The 25,341-nt window shown below is 43.1% G+C and overlaps 1 protein-coding gene across 1 annotated transcript in view; it reads left to right on the forward strand.

The window, feature by feature from the left end:
* LOC141007409 (cell adhesion molecule DSCAML1-like) overlaps positions 1 to 25,341 on the forward strand; it is a 54,355-nt gene that overhangs the window by 14,496 nt on the left and 14,518 nt on the right. The window contains 13 exon segments of the mRNA XM_073479770.1: positions 17,851 to 17,997; positions 18,091 to 18,369; positions 19,960 to 20,235; positions 20,396 to 20,692; positions 21,254 to 21,526; positions 22,369 to 22,653; positions 22,834 to 22,953; positions 23,043 to 23,219; positions 23,793 to 23,992; positions 24,314 to 24,410; positions 24,556 to 24,684; positions 24,768 to 24,935; positions 25,059 to 25,129. Of these exon segments, the coding sequence (XP_073335871.1) occupies positions 17,851 to 17,997; positions 18,091 to 18,369; positions 19,960 to 20,235; positions 20,396 to 20,692; positions 21,254 to 21,526; positions 22,369 to 22,653; positions 22,834 to 22,953; positions 23,043 to 23,219; positions 23,793 to 23,992; positions 24,314 to 24,410; positions 24,556 to 24,684; positions 24,768 to 24,935; positions 25,059 to 25,129 (2,519 nt within the window).

Consider the following 25,341-nt stretch of genomic DNA (forward strand, 5'->3'; position numbering starts at 1 on the left):
TGATCATGAATCATGATTCATGAATTGATTCTCATCCCTTTTTTAAAATGATTTTTAGATCTCGAGGCTTTGGGGAAGGTATCTATTATTTTAAAGTCCAAAGGTCCAAGTGAAGTCACAAGTCATTGGTATTAAAGTCCAAGTCGAGTTGCAAGTCTTTTTTGTCAAGTCAATTCTAAAGTCACCAAATTTGTGACTCGAGTCCACGCCTCTGTTTCACAGGATGTCTTTATCTTCTCTGTTTGTGTGTGCGTTTGTGTGTATGAGGATAGTTGATGCACCGCTGTGCTCTATGTTTGACTGCACTCTTAACTCGTGTCTTCTGTCTGCTCACTGTTCTGGATCACTGATCTGGTCCCCGTCAACCTCCCTCCTCCTTTCTCCCTCCTTTCTCCCTAGCTTGTATCTTCTCCCTCACTCTCCTTCGTCTTCCTCCTCTTCTCACAGACATTTCCCTCTCTGCTATCACTGCTTTTACCTCTCCTCACATACAGTTACTCCCCCCCATGTCAATAATTGTGACTGACACTGCATTAGACCGACTCTCTCCCATGCCGCACGACTCTCCCACTGTTCCTCTTCATCAGATCTATTTCTGTCCTCTCCCTGCTTGTCTTTACCACCATGTCCTTGAAGAACAGGGCCGCAATTAGAGACACAGGATGTCAATAGGACTGTGCCCCCACATTCATCTTCATTAACCTCATTTGTGTGTGTGCAAGAGGGAGAGAAAGAGAAATGCAGTGTTCAGGCTTTTTTTGTCTGTTTGAGAATACATTATGAGTATTTTATTGTGTGATTATACATTATGTGTATATTTGAGGTGTACGCATGATTATTTTCCTGCAATAACCATGTAGGAGAGGAGGGATGAGAGATAGAGAAGAAAAATGAACCAAAGGAGGAGAAGCAAGGAGGGTAGTAGGGCAAGAATGGCCTCAGGTCCTGGCAGATGGCGTTTTATATTATATGTATGCAAAACACACAGACACTGTGTCACACATGCGCATGCACCAAGGTTGTGTTATTTTGTTTTGTTCAGACATTTCAGTGTGTTTTTTTCAGTTTTTGTGTAAAGCATTACAGTGTTTTACTGCACTTTGTATGACATTTTTGTCCTGGCAGAAAGCTGCTACATTACGGACCTACATAATAATTTTATGGAAATTTTAAAAAGTTCAGTTTTGACTTTACCTTTAGCTACAAACACTCAAAAAAATTCAGATCGATTAGATATTATTCTCTTATTTTTCCCATACACTACTCCTCATTTTCTTTCGCTGAACACATGCAAATTGCACATTGCAGAATTATCAAATTAGATTTTAGCTTTTGTTCTTTCTTGCTCTAAACTGATGAAGGGTTCCTCTGATTGCTAAACGTAAACACAGTCGATCTGCTTTAGATAGCCCTCCGTGTGTATTTATGGCCCTTACGTATGGGGTGTTGCTGTGTACACAGTCATGAGGCTGCTGTGTGTAATTAGGGGTATATAGGTCAGTTGATGAGCAGTGAGTGTGAGGATCAGATGTTGAACATGGAGAGCTGCTCACTGAACTCCGAGCATTCGTTTCCCTACGAACAAGCGCTGCCGATGTGTTTGTGTTAAAACTTGACCCCTGACCTCCCCGTTCCTCAACGTAGTGACCTCATTATTCACACAGCCAATCAACACAGTCACAGTCTGCAAAATAACACGCTCATAATCTGAATATTGTCAGTGCACTCTCACATGGATGCACACAAAGTATACAAACATGCACACAAACAGAGAATATCCATGTACAGTAGATACATGTTTCATAAACAGTCTAATGGGAAGCTTCATCGATGCTGATCTCCAACTCTAACACCACCGGTCAAACTCTCTCTCTCTCTCTCTCTCTCTCAGCTGCTCGGCCAGTAAAGGACCGTCTGGATTGGTCTAATGAAGATGTGAAAATTAAAATTGATTTTGTGACTGAAAGCTCGCTGCACGCCAGTGAGTGGGGTGGTCGCCTGTCTCGCCTGTCACTATTTCTCATGCTCGCTGTAAGGAGTTGATTTCAAGTCAGTAAATCTATACATGCTTGTGTAAAGGTGCACACATGCAACCCAAACATTCACGCCGTCAATTTCCCTTCATGCGTTTTCCTTTCGTTTTACAATCATACGCGCACAACTCGCTTGTGTGTCCTTTATTTTGTTCAGATCCCCGTTGGCTGTCTCTGTGGTAAAGTCTGCCGAGGATGTTATCTGGATTTGTATCAACAAAGAGGGACATTGTCTGCTGAAATCCACTGCAAACAGCAAGCCAGAGCACTCAACCATCACTGAACTTTCTTTGAATTTAATACTGTGTCTCAGGGTGGGCTGTGATTGGCTTGTCGCATTGTTGCAACACAAAAGAGAAAAATAGAATCAGATGTACTTTGCAGCACTGTCTGTCTGCTGCAAATGTCATGAAGGATGAACTGAGCTCGTCACTCCTTTAGTTTAGATACACAGATATTGTTTACGTGTTGATTTTAAAGGAGACATATAATGCTCATTTTCACGCTCATATTTTTATTTTGGGCTACTAATAGAATATGTTTACAGGCTTTAACACTCAAAAAACACATCTGTTCTCTCAAACTGTGCAGTGCTGCAGCTCTGTATTCCCCCTCTGTCTGAAACACTCCTGTCTCTTTCAGGCCACACAGTCTCCTCTGATTGGTCAGCTCACACACACCTGAGCCATCACTGCTCACTGTGTCTCCAGTCAGCTCCGTCATGTTTTCAGCTTCTAGTTATCTTCACTTCTACCATGAATCTAGGCATAAATTATGATAATGTTGGACATAGTGATGTAGTGAGATGTCAAGAATTTACAGAATTAAAGGCGAGACTACTGACGAGGCTTTTCAGGAGCAGTGTTTTCTGTGGGAGAGAGGAGCTCCCATTAGCATGTACTTTTTTTTACATGCACAATAACTTATACACATAACACAAGTGAAGAAACTGAAGAAAAGGAATAGGTCTCCTTTAATTGACTTAGGGCTGTTGATGCATTAAAAATCACACCCACCACAGTTCTTTGGCTCTCTTCTCTGATTACCCACCATCTGAAAACAAAGTCAGATTAAAAAGTGACCAGACTGCCCAGTTTTCTTTGAATCAAAAAACAAAAAAAGTGAAATTTCCACTCCATTTTCACGTTATGCCTGTGCCTTTGCACGGAGGCATCGTCAGGTGCAGACCCTGATCAGTAGCACGATCACATCCCAGTCTGAAGGTTGAGTTGATGACATAACACAACGCAGCCATGCCCTCTGAACCCCAACAGGTTCCATTTTGTCAAACACACATGCTCCCCATCTGGAGCTGCGTGTGTGTGTGTTTATGTGTGTGCATGTCCCCTTGCCTGCCCCACTTTCCTGTCCAGCCAGGACAGTGAGGGGGTTTAAGAGGGGAGGGGTGCAGGCAGACTGACCTATTTCCCTCTCACTTCCCCGTCCCATACCATCCCTGTAGTTAAGCTTTGTGTGTGTGCATGTGTATGTGTGTGTGTTTGTGTGACCCTCATGAGACAATGGAGCCCTGCTAGTCTGAGCAGTGATCTGAAGGAGGAGAGCTGGAGCGGAGACAGAGAGATGGAGGGGTTTTTGTGGACGGGAATGAAAACAACAGTGGGACACAGAGAGGGTTCAGCTCGCAGATCGAGGCCGTCAGTCTAAGCAGCAGAAAGCTAATGAGTGGCTCCGATGAATAGAGACTGGACCAGCAGATGGCTGCAGCCACATGGTGGTCCACAGAAGATGCCCGACCATGCTCCGTCTAATCCACCTGCCACACAGTTTGGTCTTGTTTATGTGTTTGCACAGTAATTTGATACACGCGGTCATAAAATCGATTGATGAAAAGCAATAATTGAAGGGGGAAAATTTAATTTCTTAGAAAAATAGGATTAGAAAACTCTTCTTGCACACATTCACAACAATTCACCCACTCACCCTAAACAGTCTGTATTTCTACTCTCTTCCTTGGACTCTCTAGGCAGTAGAACAAAACAATGCAGCGTGTGTATTTTGCATGCATACATCGATCTAGTGTATCATTAAGCAGACTCTGTTTGTACTCCATCCCATCAGTCTAGTTAAGTCCCTGTTGTTGACAGTAAGGTGGATTTAACCTGTGTTAACCTGTCACTGTGTAAGTGCTGAGCCATCAGGCCTTAATGTGAACTTGGATCCTAATGGGTGTCACCGGGTGGCGAGGTCACTTACTGGCTACATTACAGATCAATCCCCTGCCCCCTGGGGTCCCTGCTGGGAGTCAAGCGGTTCAACAGACACGCAACAATACACAACTATGTACACAATTGCGGACACACACATAGTCTAAAGTTGTTTAAAATGAGATCAGTGAACTGAAGAAAAAAAACTTCACTGTGAGTATAATACTTCTAAATTACCTGCATTATAATGTCTAAAAACAAGGTTTTTATACTGGAGTGTACTTGAAAACAGCCAACCGATATATCGGTCGTGCTCTACTAGTGTCGTCAAAAGTATCTAAATATCCATAAATATATATACTAATTATTTAAAATGGTTTCATTCCTCATTTTTTGTAGTATCGATACTCCAGTACTAGCTGCATTTTTTCCACTCTACTCTCCAACAGCAAGTTGACACATGCACACAGTCTCACCTCTAATTGACTTAGATGCTGTTGTGCTTAACACACAGTAAGCAACCCTTGTTATATTTATCTTTTAATGAAAATCTGAAATTTTTGTGCCCCCAATGTCGCATCATTTCTTTCCCCGTGGTATCGAATATGGTATTGAATATCATTATTTTTTTAAAGGTATTGTATTGTAGTTAGAAATTCCAGTATCGTCACAACACTAAGTTCTACCCAATATAATTTCGGTTAGGGTTAGGGTTAGGGTTAGGGTACATATTAAACAGTTAAAAAAAATAATGTAATTTTCAAAACTAATGGCAATATTTAACTTAGTGATATTTAGTAGTTAACTTCATGTGTTGTGGTGGAGATTGTTAATACAGTCTGTATTAACAGTTGTGATACAGTTATTGCCCCTTAATTCACAAATACTGCTGCAGCTTTTCCCCTGAGTAATTAAAAAGTGACCGTCATGAGGCTCCACGCAGGTGCAGGGGAGAGGTGACAAAGGCAGAGGGACCTCATGGAGAGCAGTGGTGTGTTAGGACACGATGTCTGTTTGTAAATCTGTGCTTGTGCACTCAGAGCAGGAATACATTAATAGATACACTTGTCTGGGACACCGCATACTCTTGTAAACACTGGTCTGACACACACACACACACATACACACACTTGCTTCCACAAAGTACAAATGTACAAGCCTACACGCACATCCTCCTCAAAAGAAACACAATAAAGCCATTTTCAGGTTTTGCATGAACCTGCCTGAATATGGAGCTCTCATTAAACATTAACTCGGGATACATTAAGGCTGTGCTCTGCGCCGGTCTGCTCTGCTGTGTGACGGCTGTCCTGTTGTTGTGCTCGGGCCGCCGGGGTGCAGCAGGACGTAGTGTGACAGAAGAGGACAGGCAGCACGTGGCGTCCCCAGGGCTCATTGAACACAACCCCATCGACTGTCGCCCTCTGTCACCCCCACCCCTGAGTCTCACACACCATCCCTCCCTCCCTCACCTCTCCCCCCCCTCAGCTACTGCCTCTGTCCCACATGGCACGCAGCAGGCCATGGGGGTCAGTGGGAGAAAATTAAAGACTAAATCATGCAGCTGAAGGTGCCGCAACTATCTGCCTACACATGCAAACATATGGCGGTAACACAAAAACATAACGATGAGCAGCTTCTTGTAAAGAAATGATAAAACAACATGGAAATATTTAAATTTTTAACCTCTCACATCCAGTTTCCAATGCAACTAAATACCTCTGACTGGTCTTCTTTTACTTTCTTTGGATATTTTTGCCCCTCTCACATTTGCCCCAGTGTGCTAAGAGCTCCTGAGAGCTGGGCAGGAGCAGATGGGGTGCTGGCAGACATCTTTTACTCAGTTAGGTTGAGTAGGCATGTGGGTGGGTGTGTAAATTAGCACAAACAAGTGTGTGTGTATGCGTGTGTGTGTGTGTGTGTGTGTGTGTGTGTGTGTGTGTGTGTGTGTGTGTGCGTGCGCGAGCAAGGGGCACAATAGGCATAATTATCTCTGCCTGAGAGGCCCAGTTTGGGGGGGCTCGCGTGGAGAGGCGGAGTTCAACAATGGCTCAACCACGGGCTTTGTGTGTACAGAGCAGAGGGCTGACAAGTGTCGGCTATTATTGACTATTTACACACTACTACGCACGCCTGCTCACGTGCACATAACACAGAAACCGTACACACTCCGCCATCGCTCTCCTCCCCTGCCTTTTTTCTCTTTGTGTCTCCATCAAACACACACACTCACACACACATGCAGCACGAGTATGTTTACAGTGCATCAGTGTATCAGTGTCAATCAGTGTAAGAGGGAGAGATGGGAAAGCCCCTGCGAGCACATCACTTTGACAGAAATCTGGCCACTATCTCACCCTTCAACCCTCGCTCTGTGAGAATACATCAACTGAGAGAGAGAGAGAGAGAGTTGAGGAAGTCGGTTTTGGATTTCCAATCATGTGGCATAAAAAGATATTTACAGTTTATTAAAACAGCGTTTCAGCATTGTCTGTACTGGTAAAACCAAGGATGTGTTGAATCTTAACATTTCTTTATATTCCAAATGTATACCTGCTTTGGTTGCTTTGGTTGTTGACACAAACACAGCTGGAAATTGTCCTGAGGCCTCCTTTGAAATGTCCTGTGGTTTCACACTTACAAATGATGAAACTGTCATTTGTATGTCTCGAACTGCAGTCACTGGCTCAGCAGCATTCTTGTGTGTAACTCCACCACCATCACCTCTGCATTGTGATATAAACGTCAGGTCATAAACATGTAATGTAAACATCATATGACATGTTCACGAATCACTGGTTTGCAGGAATGTCAAGTGCCAACATTTTATCCTGGTGACTGAGCTGACAAAATCTGATGGGACAAACCTGGTAAAATAAGGGTAAAAACACGATTTGTTCAATTAGTTTGAACTTATTTGGCACTTTTTCTTGTTTCTTTCTTTGGAAAACATTTTGTAACTTGATTAAGAAAAGTGCCCTACAAATAAAGTTTATCACTATTATTGTATTGTTGAGAAAGTCAGGAGCTGTAGAGTTTGACAGTAATGTGAAGACATAATTGCGAATAAAACTGCTTTACAGACGAACTTGTGTGCTGAATAATAACACCCTAATGACCAAAGTAGCAACATTATCAATGTCTTACTAAAACTCAATAAATATCTTTGAACAGTAGCTACAAACAATTACACATTCAACCAACTAATCAGTAAGCTTAACGGCACATACTGTAATAAAACAGGACAAATATGTCAGAAGTGAGCCAACATTACAGAATACACATACACTGATGTATAAAAGTTACATTTATTGTCATCAAGGCTGTGCAATCTTTGGTAACACTTTACAATAAGTGACACATTTTGAGTAGTGACAAGAGAACAAATTAGGAATGAATGACTCACTGCTAGTTAACTATTAGTTATTAGTTATAAATAACCTCCAAAATCCAAATCTAAAGAGTAGCTCATCATCGGTTAATGATTGGTTAATTAAGAAAAGAGTGAGGAAAGAATCAGGAACAAAAGGAAACTGACTGACTTGTTATCTAATGGAGAGGTACTCATGAAGTAATGATTTACCGCTCAGTATGATGCACCACTTTACTTGAAGGGAGACAAAAAGGTGAGTAAACATAAGATAATAAGTACTGAGGGACTACTTAGTAACTACTCATTTCATAACCACTCTTCATAATTAACTAATCATTAGCTACTTTAAAAAATAGGAGTAGGAGTTACTCATTAACTACTGGTTAACTAGCAGGTGATTTTGCATTCGTCCCTCATTTGTTCCCTCGTAAGGGTTAGGGTCAATTTTTTGTGTCCCTTATTGTAAAGTGTTATTTCAGGTCATATTGTTCAGTCACCTCACTCTGATCACTTGGGTAACCACACAATTTCTTCTCGCTGTCTCTGTAAATGATGCTTGTTAATCTGCACTTCTAACTAACATCCACAGTCATTAATGAAAGTGAAAGGCTCGTGTCAAGGCTTAGAGTAAAGGAGTTGGAAGGTTTATGTGGCCTGGATTGGGTTAAGAAATAGGATTTGAGTAAAGAGGTTTTACCCCCTTTCCTCCTGCTTTCTTCTACTCTTTTGTTTAGGTTAGCGAAAGAGGGATTAGTGCGAGGAGATTACTGCAGGCTTTACTAAGAAATTGTATTTAAGGAAATGCTTATTTACTCAGCAGCAGTAGCGAGAAGTTTGGCTCTGATTTCCCGCTCCATCTTCATTTCTTTCTTTCTCTTAGTATGAAATGCAGCGATTTTCTCTCTAATCCTGTCCTAAAATATCTTAACTTGTGGTTCCAACCTTTTGTTCCCCAAAACCTCAATCAGATTATGTTGTTTTGTTACAAATAGCCAGCGTTAAAAACTAAAAGCATAAGTCTGACCCTTTTTCTGACCCATGGTTCTCCTCCTCCTCTGGTTCTTCGAAAAAAGAAAAGATAAAGAGAAATTGTTAATTAAGCCCACAACTCACTGTGATTAATTCTTGATTTCACACTGATGAAGAGATTTCTATTTTATGATGTGTCCGTGAATGCAGCTGGTTGCCCAGGGACTGTGCGGAGACATGATCTGGGATCAAATGGGATCCCTGGTGGTCATCCAAGTGTCATGTTCCTACATGACCTCTCAATCAGACCTATTGATCCGCCTCGCTATTAGCTGTCCAAACACACATAGAGGCCAGATCAACATGGCAGGCCGTGATTGACTGCAGCGGAAAGGTGAGGGAGGCGAGCGGATCAGCAGCGCTGCTTTGGGGTTAATGTGATAAGAAAAGTCTGTTGTGATGTCTCTCGGCTGTTGTTTGTGGATCAGTATGTGCATAGTGAATGTCCTGTGTAAGCAAGTCAATAATTCAACATGATTACAGCATGTGAGTTGTTTGCTCTCTCTGTTTCTCTCTCCAGTAAAACATTGTTGAGGCTTCAGTCAACAATTCAGCATGTTGTATATGCAATAAGGATGATACAGAGCAAATAGCATTCACTGTTTTCTTTATGGATCAATAACATGATGATAAAATAATAATTATAATAAAATCTTGGGTCAGTATGATTGTAAAGCACAATCGTTTTACTCCAAAGTGTCAGTTTCCTGCAGAGTGACATTTCCTCTAGTTTTATATTCATGTTCAGTATATTTCCATGATATCAGCAACATATACAGTACAGTATGCACACATTGCTACTTCTCAAATTGCTTGTTTTGTCCCACTTAAAGTCCAAAACCCGATATTGATGATGAAAATATCAAAATTTGGTGTTGATTAGGACTACAACTAACATTGTTTTCATTAACTATTTTATGTTGATTATTTTCTCGATTGTTTGGTTAGTTGTTTGGTCAAAGAAAATGGTGAAAAAATGTCGATCAGTGTTTTCCAAAGCCAAAGATTACATCCTATATTGTCTTGTTTTGTCCACAACCCAAAGATATTCAGTTTACTGTCAGAGAGGAGGAAAGCAAGCAGAAAATATTCACATTTAAGAAGATGGAATTTTGACTTTTTTAAAAAGTCAAAATACAAAATACGAAACACAAAATAGTTACTGATTAACTGAACAGTTAACATCTAATGGATTAATTGATTGTTGCCTCTGTGTCTTGGGATTGTGGGGTGGAAACCAACACACGCATCGCAAACTCCTTCACAGATAACGTCAGCACCTTGAGAAGCTAAAGATTATAAATAAGTGGTTTGAAAGAGACTGACCCAGTCTATCTACTATCTACACCGTTAAAATGCTGCTGATACGTATGTTAAAGCAACAATAATAGTCATTTTGATACACCATGTCCCATGGGATCATGGGAGTTGTGGTCTTTATTGTTGAACAACCACCATTGTTGATGAAAATCTATCTCATGCAACTCAAACAGAAGCTCGTGATGATGATTTTGGTAAATGTGATATTTGATTATTTGATTCTGAGAGTATTAACGGTCATTTGACGTGCTGTCCCCTTCTTTCTGGTAAACACTGTAAATGTATGTGTGTGTGTGTGTGTGTGTGTGTGTGTGTGTGTGTGTGTGTGTGTGTGTGTGTGTGTGTAGCAGCAGTTAATCTCTCTCTTTCTCTCTTTCTCTGTCTCTCTCTGTCTCTCTCTCTCCTGTCGCTCGCTCGCCCTCCATGCTGGGCAGTGACACTCCTCTGCCACCAGCACTCTAATAGGGAGGGACCAGGCAGCTCACTCAGTGCCGCTAATGCAGCTCACTGCCCCGGGCCATGGGCTAAGCTGGAGTACACCACACCACATCACACACACACACACACACACACACACAATGGCAGACACACACCATATATCCATCTCTGCCTCTTATCCGTTGCTGAATCAAAACAAGGTGGAGGGGCGAGCGCTGGATGTTGACTTTAACTGAGTGATTTTCTAAAAGAAAAGAGTTGCTTCAGTGTTCGAAGCCTTTGTGCACATGCAGTAAACAGTTCAATAAGAGTTAATGGGACATCCTGTTGAGGGTAGGTGTTTGGACCATGGTGGCACACTTCTCTATGGCGCCGTGCATCGGGATGTGTGTGTGTGTATGTGTGTGTATATGTGGTTTCTCTCTCCCGGGACTCTCATTATCACTGCTGTCCCAGATGTCACCGAGCACATGAAACACACGTCATGAATAATGGAGTCCTATTTCTACATCTCTCCCCATTTCTCTCCTATCCTCCCACCCTCTTTTCCCCTCCATCCCTCGTTTCCTCTGATGCTTCTACTGATGCTTAATCTCCTCAGCGCTGCCTCTATCTGAGATGGTCCATTTAGCTTTATGCAGCATCGTCGGCCTGTCTGGTTAGGATGGGTTTATGGGGGAGAACATGGCGTCTCTGCAGCACTGCGTTGAGTTATATCCACGCAAATGACGTCTTTTGCATAAGATCGGTTTTATGTCGGTCCCCGACTGTCCATTCAGGCCTCCCAATAGGCCCCCTCCACCCCTCAGCATCATCCCCTCCCCCAGTGTTTACTGTTTGAAGTCACACAGGGCAAATTGGGACAGAGCAGTCAAGTGAAGCAGAAGAGACGTGGTCCCAATCGCAGTGGAAACCGGACTCTGCTCTGTCTGTCTGCTCTGCCTCATCCCCTCTCCTCACCCTCCACCTTTGTCCGCCCCTCACCTTCGTCCCCTCAACTTTTTCTAATGTCCTCCCAGCTCACGATGAGTCGGTGCAGGATGCAGCACAGTGGCGAGGGGCAGAACATGATTGAAAGATGAGGTAAGCAGTCAGAATTGGTTAGGAAAGAGGACAGCAGTCAGGATTAGACAGTGAAGCGTGGCTTTTTAATGAAAACATGACAGAGCTGCGGCTTGCTCCCAACGTCTTGCATCTCGCCCCCCAATCCAGAAAAACGAACAAGAAGCGAGAGAGAGAATTGAACGCTGAGATTCAGATATTGCTCATGCAGCGTTAGCCTTAACTGGCAGCCAGACTTGTGCTCCGTCTGAACAGTTTGGTCGTGTTAACAAAGTCTCTTTTATGGAGGAGATGCAGCAGGGTGGGCTCCCATTGCACAATTAGTTGTTACACATCAGTTGTGCCAATAAAACCTGCTTTGAATGTGAATTGAAAGGAGTTAAGAGGGTGCCATTCAAAGATGTTAAGTAAGTGTGCGGCAGAATAAAAGCCAGGAAAGTGTATATATTTAATTGGCTGACACCTGCTTCTACTTAGGCTTTTAATGTACACAGAAGAGAGAGCAAAGGGAGGCTGGAGTGGGCTCGCGCTTTGAATACAAATGCAACACCCCCTTTTTTTGTATGAAGGTTTGAAAGAAGTAAAGAACACAGACATGGACTGTTATCTCCTCCACCTCCATCTTTCCCTTTGCTTTTCTCCTCTACTGTCTTTCCTCCCCAAGTCGTCATTCAGTCCAACAGCGCCGATTTTCTGCTTTAACACATTCCTCTGCTGCGAAACTGGACGACTGCCACTCACTGACTCCACTGTGCTAATTTTATTACATAGTTTATTATTTTTCATTCCAGCAAGGAAATATTTTTTGTCCTATTTTAAGCCCAGTAGGTGTTTCTGTCTGTGTGTGTGTGTCTGCATATGTGAGCACCAAGCATATTCCAGCACCGAAGAGAATATCTCCGGAATATGCTGCCTTTTTTTCTTCCGTCTTCTTTTTCTTCTTCTTCTTCTTCTTCTTCTTCTTCTTCTTCTTCTTCTTCTTCTTCTTCTTCTTCTTCCTGTGACAGTCACAAGTCTTTGATCCGCTCCTCCTCCCCGCTCTCTTCTCACCTTCTTTCAAATTCTTCTCTGCGACTTGCCGTTGAGAGCAAGGGTAAAAGGCAGAGATACAGAGTGCGATATTTCTAACGTCAAAATCAGAAAATTTCCCTTTATTTTGTCCGTCAGTTAAAGGGGGATGATTTATTTATTAGAATGACTAACTAACCTTTGACCTTCATGCGCCGCATGTTACCTGCCTGATGGAGCAAAATGTTTGTCCATCATTAAGCTTACATAGATAAGATAAATGTGTTTTCTTTATTTTTAAAGTTACATCCTCAACCATTTTTTTATCACACTTGACTCCTCTTCTAACAGTTTATGGTTATAGGTGGAAGAGTATCTGTTTTTAATTAATCAAGTTCAGTTTTGTCCCATATTAGAGCCTCAGGTGATGTGGAGGCATTTCAGCTCATGTGTAATTGTAAAGATGACTGCTTTTTGAGTCAATTTCCCTCTAATCTTCTAACTTTAGACCACCTTCTATTTAACAGATAAACATGTTGTGCTGTAGGCAGGCGTCTATCTGAGGATTTACACTGTTGTCAGTTTGTGGAGGAGTGAAACCTCTGACCCTCCTCTGCTTGGCACATTTTCTCCTTGTGTTGCCGTATAGTCGTCATAATGAGCAGTGAAAATAACCTTCATTTAACTGGGAGAGCCCTTCGAGCTAAGGAACCCACTGTCTTTGACCGTCAACAGTGTTGAGTAAGACGCAGACTCCAGGGATCAGATGGTAGTGATCCGCCAGGAGGAAAACAGGAATGTGAGTTCGATAGCTCATTAGCCTTTTCCAAACTGATTAGATATGGGGTCCATACAGGGAACTCCCAAAGGAAAACCAATGTTTTTACTCAGAGCTGTGAGTGCTGCACGATCACACAGTTATTTTCATTTAGTATATGTTTACGCAGGTTATAAGATAATTCCTGCTAAGAGAGTTAAAAGGTTAAAAGCTCCTGAAATAGACCAGTCTAGATCGTGTGGCAATTTGCCCCTTTAAAGCATGTAGGTCAGATTCATTTCCAAGAGCTAAATTAGTTTCCTGTTGAGGGTAGAGATGTCCAACTTAGTTTCGGAGCTGCACATTAAACTGCCAATGAACGGGCACCAAGTGATTTTAGATTGATTCTTTTCACACCTTCGTCCTGAAGGTCTAAAAGCTAAATAAGTTGCTCTCATTGTGCTTATTTTGTGACACCGAGTTGGATTTAACTGCCTTTCAAACCAACAAACTTCAGATTGAGCCTCAGGGAATAGGAACACTAAAAGAAAGTGTGTTCTGTCGTATGTTTTTGGAAAATATTTGTGATTGGATACAAAACCCACTTGCATCTGAAAAGCTATATTTAGCAACTTCACCCTGATGCTGTTTTTTCCCCCCATTAATTTCACTGACGTCTTCCACCAGTTCACCATTGTGATTTTTGCACTTGCACAACGTGGAGGCTTTCACCGTTTCGTCCTTAATGATTGTAAACACGTCGTGCTTTAATAATTGCTGGAAGTACGCCGAAAAACGTAACAGGATGGCAGCGAGAAGACCCTAGCAACAGGGAGAGGATGAAGAAAGCGTGAGAGTGGGAGGGAGGGGGAAAGATGCAGAACATCAATAAATAATGGCCCCACTGAGGAGGTGGAAATATGGGCCTCGTTATCTTTGCGCCGACGCCTTCATTTGCATGTGAGAAAATGAGGCTGCTACGAACTCGGGCGCGCACACACACACAGGCGGTGCACTCACACACACAAACACTCTTAGACCCACACGGGCTACAGTATATTTCCTATTTATAGACTCTGTCATGCTTTTATTTTTTCCTGTTCTCTCTCGCACATTTATGCTTCCATTATTTTCCCTTTTTGTTTCCTCCTCTTCGGAATTTGTCATAGCAGCAGCAGGTCGGGCCTGTTGTGTGTATGCGAGGCCGCGGGCATTTTGTTGGATTAAAAAGATACAGCGATAGCAAACCTTCATCACACAGAAGAGGTTTTCTCAGGACATACAGTGCAATTAATTTGAGTAAAGCCACTTTTTGAACATTACACACATACAGTTTACAGAGTACACACACAGTCAGGGAGTGGATTTTTAATGACATGCTCATGTGTGTACTTTAGCCACTCTAGATTTGAATCAGCTTCAAATAAATGTGTGTGACCTAAAGCGTAAGAATAGATAACTATAAGATAGTATAGGCAATGCATGCTGTCGTGAATGCACTCGTGGAAACAAATATAATAATACTTATTATAATAAGTATTCAAATGATGATTTTATAAAATTAAGAAAAAAACAGGGTGGAGGGGGAGTAGTGGAAAAGATTCTTGTTTTAGGGGAAAAAATATCAATTATCAGTTATCAGTTTCTAAAATGTACGATTAAAAGATGGTGTTTCTTTGTTTTTAATTGCATATCTAACATTTTTGTGAAAATTGAGAATAAAACGCATTTCACTGTTTCAATTTTTCTGTACATTTTTAAAAAATAAAATCCTGATCTACTTCTTATAAGTCAAGATTAGAATATTTCCCCCTCTGGACTCCATCTGCATCAGGAATACATGCACAATTTTCCTCCATGAATGGCTCTCATTGAGGCTCTGACCGAACTCATACAAAATCCAACAATGTTGACATCCTCAAGGCAATGCAGCTTCTTTCAGAAAGCTTCTTTCTGGGTGAAAGGACTCTTTAAAGGACCATTTATAGTTGGTGGAAAATACTTAAACCTTTAAACGGTTCCCTCAGAGTTCTTTTGAGGATCCATGAGTGCTTCTATTTTTTAACCTAATGGTCCTTTTAGTTTCAGTACATGGTGTTTCAGTCTTTTTGGGAAAGTCTTCCATGAAGAAGTCAAACTAAGCCATTTGGATTGAATGTTTTGCACCATGTGAAGTATAATGTCTTATGGTCAGCAGTTTCCTCTGTTGTTGAACAGGAAGACGTTTGTCTATTCATGTCCTTCTTCTGACTTGATTGAACAAATGCATGTTTGAGACATAATCCTAAATACTTAGTGCGTATGGAGTTAAAGCGAAGGACAGACGACAGGTTTGCGTAAAAAAATTATGCAACACTAACAAATGCACCCTTTTTTCTGCTCAGAGCTGAATGCATGCATGTCTGCATGTTTTGCTGCAGCTGCGTGTGTGTCTGCATGTGTGTGCACATCGGCTCTGTTTCTCGTTATCTAGTCAAGTCAGCATGAATAAAAGCTGAGGGAGCACAGTGATTTAGTAATTAATATTTTACTCTGTCTGCCACTCTGCTTAGAGACTGAGAGTGAGAGAGAGAGCGGAATAAGATAAGAGGGTTCACACAAAGAGATGAAGAGAGTCGACCAGAGATAGACTGATAGACTGATTGTGAACGAGCCACTCAGTTAAGATGGAGCGACAGTAAGGGGAATAATGCGAGGTGCATCATGTAATTAGTGTTGTTTCAGACGCGTCGCTGCAGACGGGATGAATTCCGTCCCCTGCTGAAGACAGAAAGTGTGGCTTTGACAGATCCAGCTGACTCTCCCTCTCTCTTTTCTCTTTCTCTCTCTCCCTCTCTCTCTCTCCCTGCCTATGTCAGAGTGTTGTGACAGGCGAGTTGTCAGTGTTGTGGGAGTAGCAGTCTTAAAGTGCTCATTATCCTGTAAGGCTTCATTCTGGGGGGCAAACAAAGGCTGCTGTGAAATTGCAGCCTGTGCCTCCTCTCGGGTCATGCAGTATATTCCATGCAAACACATGCACAGTCCATAACTGCTACCTTCAGTGTTCCTGCTCAACCCCTCCGCAAGACCTCGACAAACACAGAGCTTGTAGATAAAATACTGACGCTGAAAACACACAGGGGCGCCTGAACACAGCCAATCCAACTTCTGGCCGTAGATACTTAAAGAAGCAGGTGATAGTTTATGTTTACCTAAACCTGATTGTATAATGGCAACCATTTTGAAATATGTTCCTCTAACAGGAAGCTGCAAAACAATTGCTTGGCAGAAAAGGCCAGATTGACAAAATGTGTGATAATTTAATTGGCTAGGGTTTTTAATAACAACCACTAGCATGCCCAAATATGAAGATACTCTGTGTTCCAGAAAGTTGTTAAAGGTTAAGTTCACCCATAATTGATGATTCAGTCATTATCCACTCACACCCCATGGTGATGGAAAGTCAGATGAAGTTTCAAAGTCAACAAAACATTTCTGGAGCTTCACAGCTCACAGCAACATGTGTTGAAAAATATAAAATGTCGCAGCATTCTCCTACACAACTGATAAATTGAGACGTGTTTTGAAACTTAAAAAAACAGCAGAAAATAGCTTTATACAGCTTGTTCGGCATAATCTAGAAGCCTCTGAGATCCCAAATTGATTTGAAAATACATTATTTCACCTGACTTTACATCTGCATGAGAGTGAGTAGATGATAACTGAATTTTCATTTTTCAGGTGAACTCATCCTTTAAAATGCCCATATTGTGTTTTCTTCACCATTGAAAAAGCCCTCTATATCTACAGACGGAGCAAGTTCTCCTCCACGGAGTCCACCATGTTTCTACAGAAGCCCAGTACGGACAAACCAAGCACTGACTTTAGAGAGGGTCTTTTATGAAACGAGGTGTATTCAGTTGGTTGCAATCTGCAACCACACCGCCAGATGTCTCTAAATCCTACACACTGATCCTTTACAATGTAAACGTATATCCCCATCGATTTATGAGATACATTAATTTATAGAGATGTTCATACCTCACGACGGGCAAATGGCTGTCATTACATTTGGAAATTAGCTCCATGGGATTCCAGAAAATACAAAAACAAATACAAGCAGAAAGTGAAAGACATAGTGTGTGTGTGTGTGTGTGTGTGTGTGTGTGTGTGTGTGTGTGTGTGTGTGTGTGTGTGTGTGTGTGTGTGTGTACCATGCAGTATCAGAGAATCCCCCGACTTCTCTTTTCCCTCTGCACCCTATCTGCCTGCAATCAACGGACCCATCACATAGGGACACACTTGATCTTTGGCCTTCCATTTTTGTTACCACACTTAAAGGAAGAACATTTAGATAGTTTGGTGATGAAAGTGTGGTGCATAAGAGTTTTATGTTGTGTGTAAATGGACAGTAAATCTGTCTCCGCTCTGTCTATGGGTGGTGTAAGTGACCGCTGAGTGTCCTCCAGGCCTTGAAAGAGTGCCAGGTTTTGGGGAAGCAACATTATCAGGCAGGTAGTGCCAACTGTTCAGGCAGCTGTTTGTTCTTAGTGCAATACGGTTTCGCAATGAGCACAATGGGTTTGTACCAGAATGAGTGTATGTTTTTTACTGGATGTTTCTGTCTGTCGGCAGTTTTCCTTTGGGGAAATTAATGAAAGTCGTTATTGAATGTGTCTTTTTCAGGTAACAGGTTCTCACTGACCTCCTTCGGGGCTCTTTACATCTCTGATGTTCAGAAGGAGGACGCCCTCTCCACATACCGGTGCATCACCAAACATAAGTACAGTGGCGAGACACGCCAAAGCAATGGAGCCAGGCTCTCTGTAATGGGTGAGCAGCTTGCTGTTGTCAGTTTACTCATGTTAGTCTGATATTTATCTTTGTCTCAACAATAAAAAAAACAACCTTGTCTCTGCCCTCCAGACCCCAACGAGTCCTCACCTACCATCCTGGACAGTTTCCAAGCAGGGGAGGTGTATGCAGGCCAGAGTATCGAGCTCCCTTGCATAGCAGGAGGTTACCCCAGCCCCACCGTGCGCTGGCTGAAAGATGGTCGCCCGCTGCCCTCAGATGCCCGCTGGACACGGCGTTTGACAGGGCTGACCATCAGCGACCTGAGGCAGGAAGACAGCGGCAGCTACGCGTGCGAGGTCACCAACAGTTTTGGCTCAAAGGAGGTGTCTGGACAGCTTCACGTTATAGGTGTGTGAGCACACACACACACACATTCAAAACCAACCTGACAGACTCCCACGCTGTCTTCTCAGTGACTCAGCCTGGCAGACGGAAACGTTCACAAACTCCTCACACATATAAGTCGTGCCTAGAGTGTGTCTGTAACAAACATGTGTGTGAGCTGTATGATGCCCTGTCATATCAGGTCTCAAAAAGGGAGACAGGGCAATAATTCACTGAGACTGAATCCGTAACACAGCTGCCAGCACAATTCACCATCAGAGAGACGGAGGGTGAGGAAGACAGAGATAAACACAAGGGGTCACACAGGGGACGATCAGACACCCAGACAGTGCTGGAATGACATTATCTACAATGTAATAACAAGATAATAAGAGAGGCAGCGATAAGCGCACATTGTGTAAAGTATACAAAGAAACAAAGAGCGGGAGAAGGCGAGACACAGGGGGAGAATAGAGAGGCGGTAGGCTTTGCCAGTGGGCACATCATGGCAGCACACTCTGTGACTCTGACAGGGTGAGGAGGGGGGGAGGTTGGGAGGCACAGAGATGCCCCCCAGCACACACCACCAGCTGCCTTATTGCTCACTGACATTTTCGCACACACACACACACACGTACATACACACTGTCTGTCGCGCGCACACAAAAGCGGACGGACACACTTACACACACAAGTGGACGGAGATGTGAAGAGATATCTCCAGCTGCTTTTTTAATGAGTGCGTCGAACTGATTGAGTCACCACTGCTGATTGTGCTCTCTTCCTCTCTCTCTCTCTCCGTCTCTGCAGACTGTATCCATGAATGTGTGTGTCACTTTTGACTGCAGCTGAATGATTTTAGAGTCACTTAGGAGATTAAAAAAATTATTTCACTTGACAATAAGACATATTTATAAAATATTTAGAATTTGTTTCTTTCAAATAATTGATAAATTATTAATTATTATTTACCCTAATATGATGTGCAAATCACTCAATGTAAAATATGAGTGAAAATAATGCGTAAGTGCATTCTTTCTAATTGCCAGGAGGGGGTGACTCCACTGGTTGCAAAAAGAAGTCTGATTGTATGTAAGCTCATGAGAAAATGACCCTAATTCTTACTTGTTTTTTGTACCTCAGTAAACAGTTTCCTAATGAGTTTATGGTCCCAATTTCTAGTTTCAAATCTTCTTCAATACAGCATGATGTTCATTTTGTAAATTATGGTCCCATTTGGAGTAAAATTGATGATAAAGCAGGGTATGGTTTAGTTTTCTGAGTTAGATCCAATAAGGATACATCTCATCCTCCCCAGCTCCGACCTCTGGTACAAATAGTGTCACTTACACTTGGTGTTTTTAATATTAACTCATGAATCTGGCAACTCAGATTGTATTTTTATATCTCATAGGTAATAACTATTTTGTGAATCCTTAATACCTGAGATAGTAACCACCAATACATTAACCACTAACAAAGAATAAACCCTTTATAATTAGGATCGACTGCAAAGTTTAACATAAAAACTAAATGAAACCTCAGTTGGAGGTTTTATTGTTTTTTTCTTGTATCTATTTGTGTTCTAACAAACAACCTTCGTCCTTCCCTCAGATCCACTACGAGTGACCTTGTCCCCTAAGAATCTGAAAACTGGCATCAGCAGCACACTGTTCTTCACCTGCACTGTGGAGGGCTCTCCAGAATACACCATCACTTGGTACAGCAACACAGAGCCAATCGTCCCTGACCAGCACATCTCCATCCAGGGACAACACAACGACACGCTGCAGATCACTGCAGCACAGAAGTTCCACTCGGGGGCCTACCAGTGCTTCGCCTCCCGAAAGGGCCACACTGCTCAGGACTTTTCCATTATTCTGCTAGAGGGTATGTGGACAAGCTGTCACAGATATACACAAGTGCAAAGTCTGTATAAATAAGGACGCGGAAGACATTTTAATACAGTGTTGTAAAAGAAAATGAGAGGTAATCCTTGGACTTCTTCTCACCATTCTGTCTTTATGTCCTTCTCTCTTGTTCCTCTCAGATGGTACTCCTCGTATTGTGTCTTCCTTCAGCGAGCGGGTGGTGAACCCCGGCGAGCCTTTCTCCCTCATGTGTGCAGCCAAAGGAGCCCCGCCCCCCTCCATCACCTGGACGCTGGACGACGAGCCCGTGGTGCGAGACTCCACCTACAAGACCAGCCAGTACACCCTGTCGGACGGCCTGACCGTGTCGCACGTCAACGTCAGCAGCCCGCTCATTCGGGACGGAGGAGTGTATCGTTGCGTCGCACGCAACTCGGCCGGTAGCGCCGAGTACCAAGCGCGCATAAACGTAAGAGGTGCCTGTCTGCTTTTCAATATAAATGCACTCTACACCTGACTCCATACAAACACACAAGGGCTAAAGAGAGGCATAGATCACTTTGCATTTCACACACAGTTACATCTATCTATCTATCTATCTATCTATCTATCTATCTATCTATCTATCTATCTATCTGTCTATCTGTCTGTCTGTCTGTCTATCTATCTATCTATCTATCTATCTATCTATCTATCTATCTATCTATCTATCTATCTATCTATCTATCTATCTATCTGAGGATAATTTAGAAAATCAGGACTCACTTAGATACACAGACTATCTGATTAGACCAAAATCAACAATATCCTCACTCAGATTTTAGTAAAGGGAGCATAACTAACCTCCCTGTCCACCTGTCAACTTGCCCCAATCACTCTATCCCTCAACCTTTATCTCTTCACCTCCTGTCTCCGTGGCTGCTCCCTTACTCTGCCATGACCTCCCTCACCTCATCTGCCTCTCTCTCCGACCTCTGTGTGTGTCTCTCTCTCTGTCTCCTCCCTCCATCCCCTCCCTCTCTTCCCTGTGTCTCCAGGTCCACCCCGAATCAGACCCATGCGGGACATCACCGCAGTGGCGGGCAGGAACACCTACATAACGTGCCGCGTGATTGGCTACCCCTATTACTCCATCAAGTGGCTGAAGGACGGCATGCAGCTGCCTGATAATCATCGTCAAGTGGTGTTTGAGAACGGCACCCTGAGGCTGACGGACGTGCAGAAGGGCGCGGACGAGGGCACCTACTTGTGTAGCGTTCTGATCCAACCGCAGGTGTCAATCAACCAGACTGTTCATGTCACTGTCAAAGGTGAGCGTGAAGAGAAGATTCAAAGCTACAGTGGGCAATGTTTTTAGGTAGAAATTAACCCATCTCAAATCATGAAGTGAGGCTAGTGAGCCGTTCACCTGATCGGGATGCACTGTGGCTTCACTTCAGTAGTCAGAAAGCAATCTGCCAAAATAAAGCTTAAATAAGCAACATTAGTTCTTTTGGCACCTTTCTTTACCCTTTTAAAAAAGATTGACAAGTTGGTCTTTTTGGTCAATATGCCAAATATATATATATATATATATATATATATACATATATTTGTGCAGTTTACAGATGTTAGCAAAAGAGATTTCTAGATTTCACAATACCTCATCACTACAGACGCCAGTGTTCAAAGTTGTGCAGTGCAGATTAAAGTAATGCTTCATGACAAAGGTAGTTGGTGTTTTAGGACAGATTTGTGTTTCAGTGTTTCTGCATTTTGTTGACTCTGAGTGGGGAAATGATGGTAGCAGGGCAGCTGCAGAGGTGTTTAAGGGTGTGTGCATGTGCCTGCGTGTGAGTGTGTCTCTGATTTAATTAGATGAATAATAATGAAGCCTAGATTAAATCCCCCAGATGTCTCAGCTGTAGTACCCCCACCCCAACCTCCATTACTATGGCAACGGAATGACTTCCTCCTGCCAATTGGACTCTAACCAGAGCAGCTATTATGGGCTGCAGGAGATGGGGGCTGAAGGGGGGGAGAGAAGAGGGACCCACTGGCCAATGACCTTCTCTCTCTCTCAGCATTGCTCCAGATGGCCACACTGCCACTCTTCCATGTCTATCGCTGCCTTTATTCCACTAACTCTGCGCACTCTTCCTCCCTCCGCCAGTGCCACCCCTCATCCAGCCCTTCGATATCCCCTCTACCTCAGTGGGGAAGCTCATGTACATCGCCTGCGTGGTGTCATCTGGGGACATGCCCATACGCATCACCTGGCACAAAGACGGCCAGCTCATCGTGCCAGGCTCCGCCTCTGGCGTCGCAATAGAGACCAAAGAGTTCATGAGCTCCCTGCAAATCTCCAAGGTGACACTGAAGCACAACGGGAACTACACCTGCATCGCCAGCAACGCCGCCGCCACCGTCAGCTGGGAGAGACAGTTGATTGTTACTGGTGAGGGACTGAGCAAAGGGAGGGTGGCATGATGATGAATTAGGTCAGATCAGATGTGATATCTAATGTGCAGAGGGAGTTTAGAATTGCACATGTTATTTTAGGAACACTCCCATTTTCTACCTTTTACTGTTTCTTTTAGCCTTCCATTTAGGTTAATCCCATCTTTTTACTCTTCAGTGCCTCCACGTTTCGTGGTGCAGCCCAACAATCAGGACTGTATCTACGGCAAAGCTGGAGTTCTCAACTGCTCCGTGGAGGGTTACCCACCTCCAAAAGTCATGTGGAAACACGCCAAAGGTAAAATCAGCACGTCACCCCGACAATATCTGCAACACGAGATCACGTCATGAAAAATAACCATGCTTTTACTTTGCGTTGTGATGCAGGTGTAGGAAACCCTCAGCAGTACCACCCAGTCCCTCTAACTGGCCGAATCCAGATCATGTCAAACGGCTCTCTGCTCATCCGGCACGTGCTCGAGGACGACAGAGGGTACTACCTCTGTCAGGCCTCCAACGGAGTGGGCTCAGACATCAGTAAAAGCATGATCCTCACTGTCAAGAGTAAGTGTCAATCATACTCTCTTTAGCTTCCTTTCATAACCACATCTCCTGGATTGCACATCCACTGTATACAGAGACAAGCCATAGCTTTTTGAGGGGAATCAACTCCTCTTAGATGCACTTTTAGCCCCAGGCTAGTGCGGCCTGTACTGAACCTAACAAAACCTTGTCTCCGTCCTGCCCTTCCTTAACTGGGGGTATCTTTGCTATTGATTGATGCGTTCCGGCTGCCAGTCTGTGTGCTCCTGAATGTTTGGTGGGGAAAAGGGCTGATGAATTAGTGATGAAAACAAAACCGCAGGAACCCCTTCAATCAATAATCTATGTCTGAGGAAAGGAGGTGGAAAAGAATCGGGAGAAGAAGACGAAGAAGGCAGGCAGGAAGGAGGGAGAGTAAGAGGGCCAGCGGGGCTTGAAGCGTGAAATGAAAATGGAGAACGAAGTGCAGAAATAGAGATGTCTATACATCTGTAATATATCCTCGGTTTTCCAATACCACATCCCCGCTCCCTCGTCTCATTACTCCATATAATACTATTCGTCACACTGACATGTGTCTGTATTTCCGCTCAGTTCCCGCCATGATCACCAGCCACCCCAACACCACCATGGCGAGGAAGGGCCAGACCAAGGAGCTGAACTGCACGGCACGGGGCGAGCAACCCATCATCATCCGCTGGGAGAGAGGGGACACCGTCATCGACGCTGAGAGGAACCCCCGCTACTCTATCACCATCAACAAGAAGGGGGACGAGGTCATCTCAACCCTTAAGGTCAGATACAATACAACAGCATATTTAACGTATTTAGTGTTCGTATTTTGCGTACAGACATTAAGCATTTTCATCTCACTTTCTACAAGAAAGTGAATTTAGCAAAGTGTCAATGATTTTTCCTTTAAATGACTACATTATGAAACGAGATGAACGGAAGGATGTGATTATCTGGCTTCACACATTCAGGATTCTTAATTAATGGTTTAATTGTATTATAACAGCAGATTTTCATGTGTGCTACTTCTGCTGCCTGATGTGCTTTTTCTGTATATTTTGTTGCACATTCTAACTTTTTTTTGTCTGTGTTGATGCTCACAGCTGAACCCAGCTGAGCGAGGCGATTCTGTCTTCTTCTCCTGCCATGCCATCAACTCCTACGGAGAGGGACGAGGCCTCATCCAACTCACTGTGCAAGGTATCTCTACCACATACTGCACGTCTCACAAACTTCTTTAATTTACTGAAACATGAGGTCCAACATGGTACCTATATGTGGAAAAATGTTGTCGAATCAAATCTCGATCAGAAGCCCTTACATTTTCTCTCTCTGTCACACACAGAACCACCAGATCCCCCTGAACTGGAAGTGAGGGAGGTGAAGGACAGGAGCATGAACCTGCGCTGGATCCAAAGGTTTGATGGAAACAGCATCATCACCAGCTATGACATCGAGTACAAGAACAAGTCAGGTGGGTATCCTAACTTTAAATATGCCTCTCACATCTTTCAAGATCCATGTCTTAAAGGTCTAAACTCTTTCCATATTCCACAGACTCCTGGGATCACATGTACACAACCAGGAACATCTCACCCACCAACAATCAGGCAAACATTGTGGAGCTGCACCCGGCCTGCGTTTACAGCATCCGCATGTACTCCTACAACAAGATTGGCCGAAGCCTTCCAAGCAAAGAGCTCACAATCAGTACCGAGGAAGCACGTAAGTGATTGTTTTCTCCTAGAAATCACACTTCTTCTCTTTGTCTTTCTCTGTGTTTTTTGTTCATGAAAGAGGGCTGTGAATATTGACAGTAACACTTTATTTGACATCTTCCATCAACAGCGCCTGACGGGCCGCCAATGGATGTAATCCTCCAACCGATGACATCTCAGAGCATACGCGTTACTTGGAGGGTATGTGTATTATTATACAGTGCTTATTTACGATTAGTAGAGATACAGTGCAGTTCACTGTTTAATACTGTGTGAACATATACCTCCATCTGCACAACAGTTCATTTAAATGCTTATACTTATGTCCTTTATGTCTTTAACTACATATTTCTTAAGTGTAGACAGGCATAAACATTTAATTCATTAATACCTACATAGAATTGTGAAAAGCC

The sequence above is a fragment of the Pagrus major genome, chromosome 13 (genome assembly GCF_040436345.1).
Source record: "Pagrus major chromosome 13, Pma_NU_1.0".
NCBI lineage: Eukaryota > Metazoa > Chordata > Actinopteri > Spariformes > Sparidae > Pagrus > Pagrus major.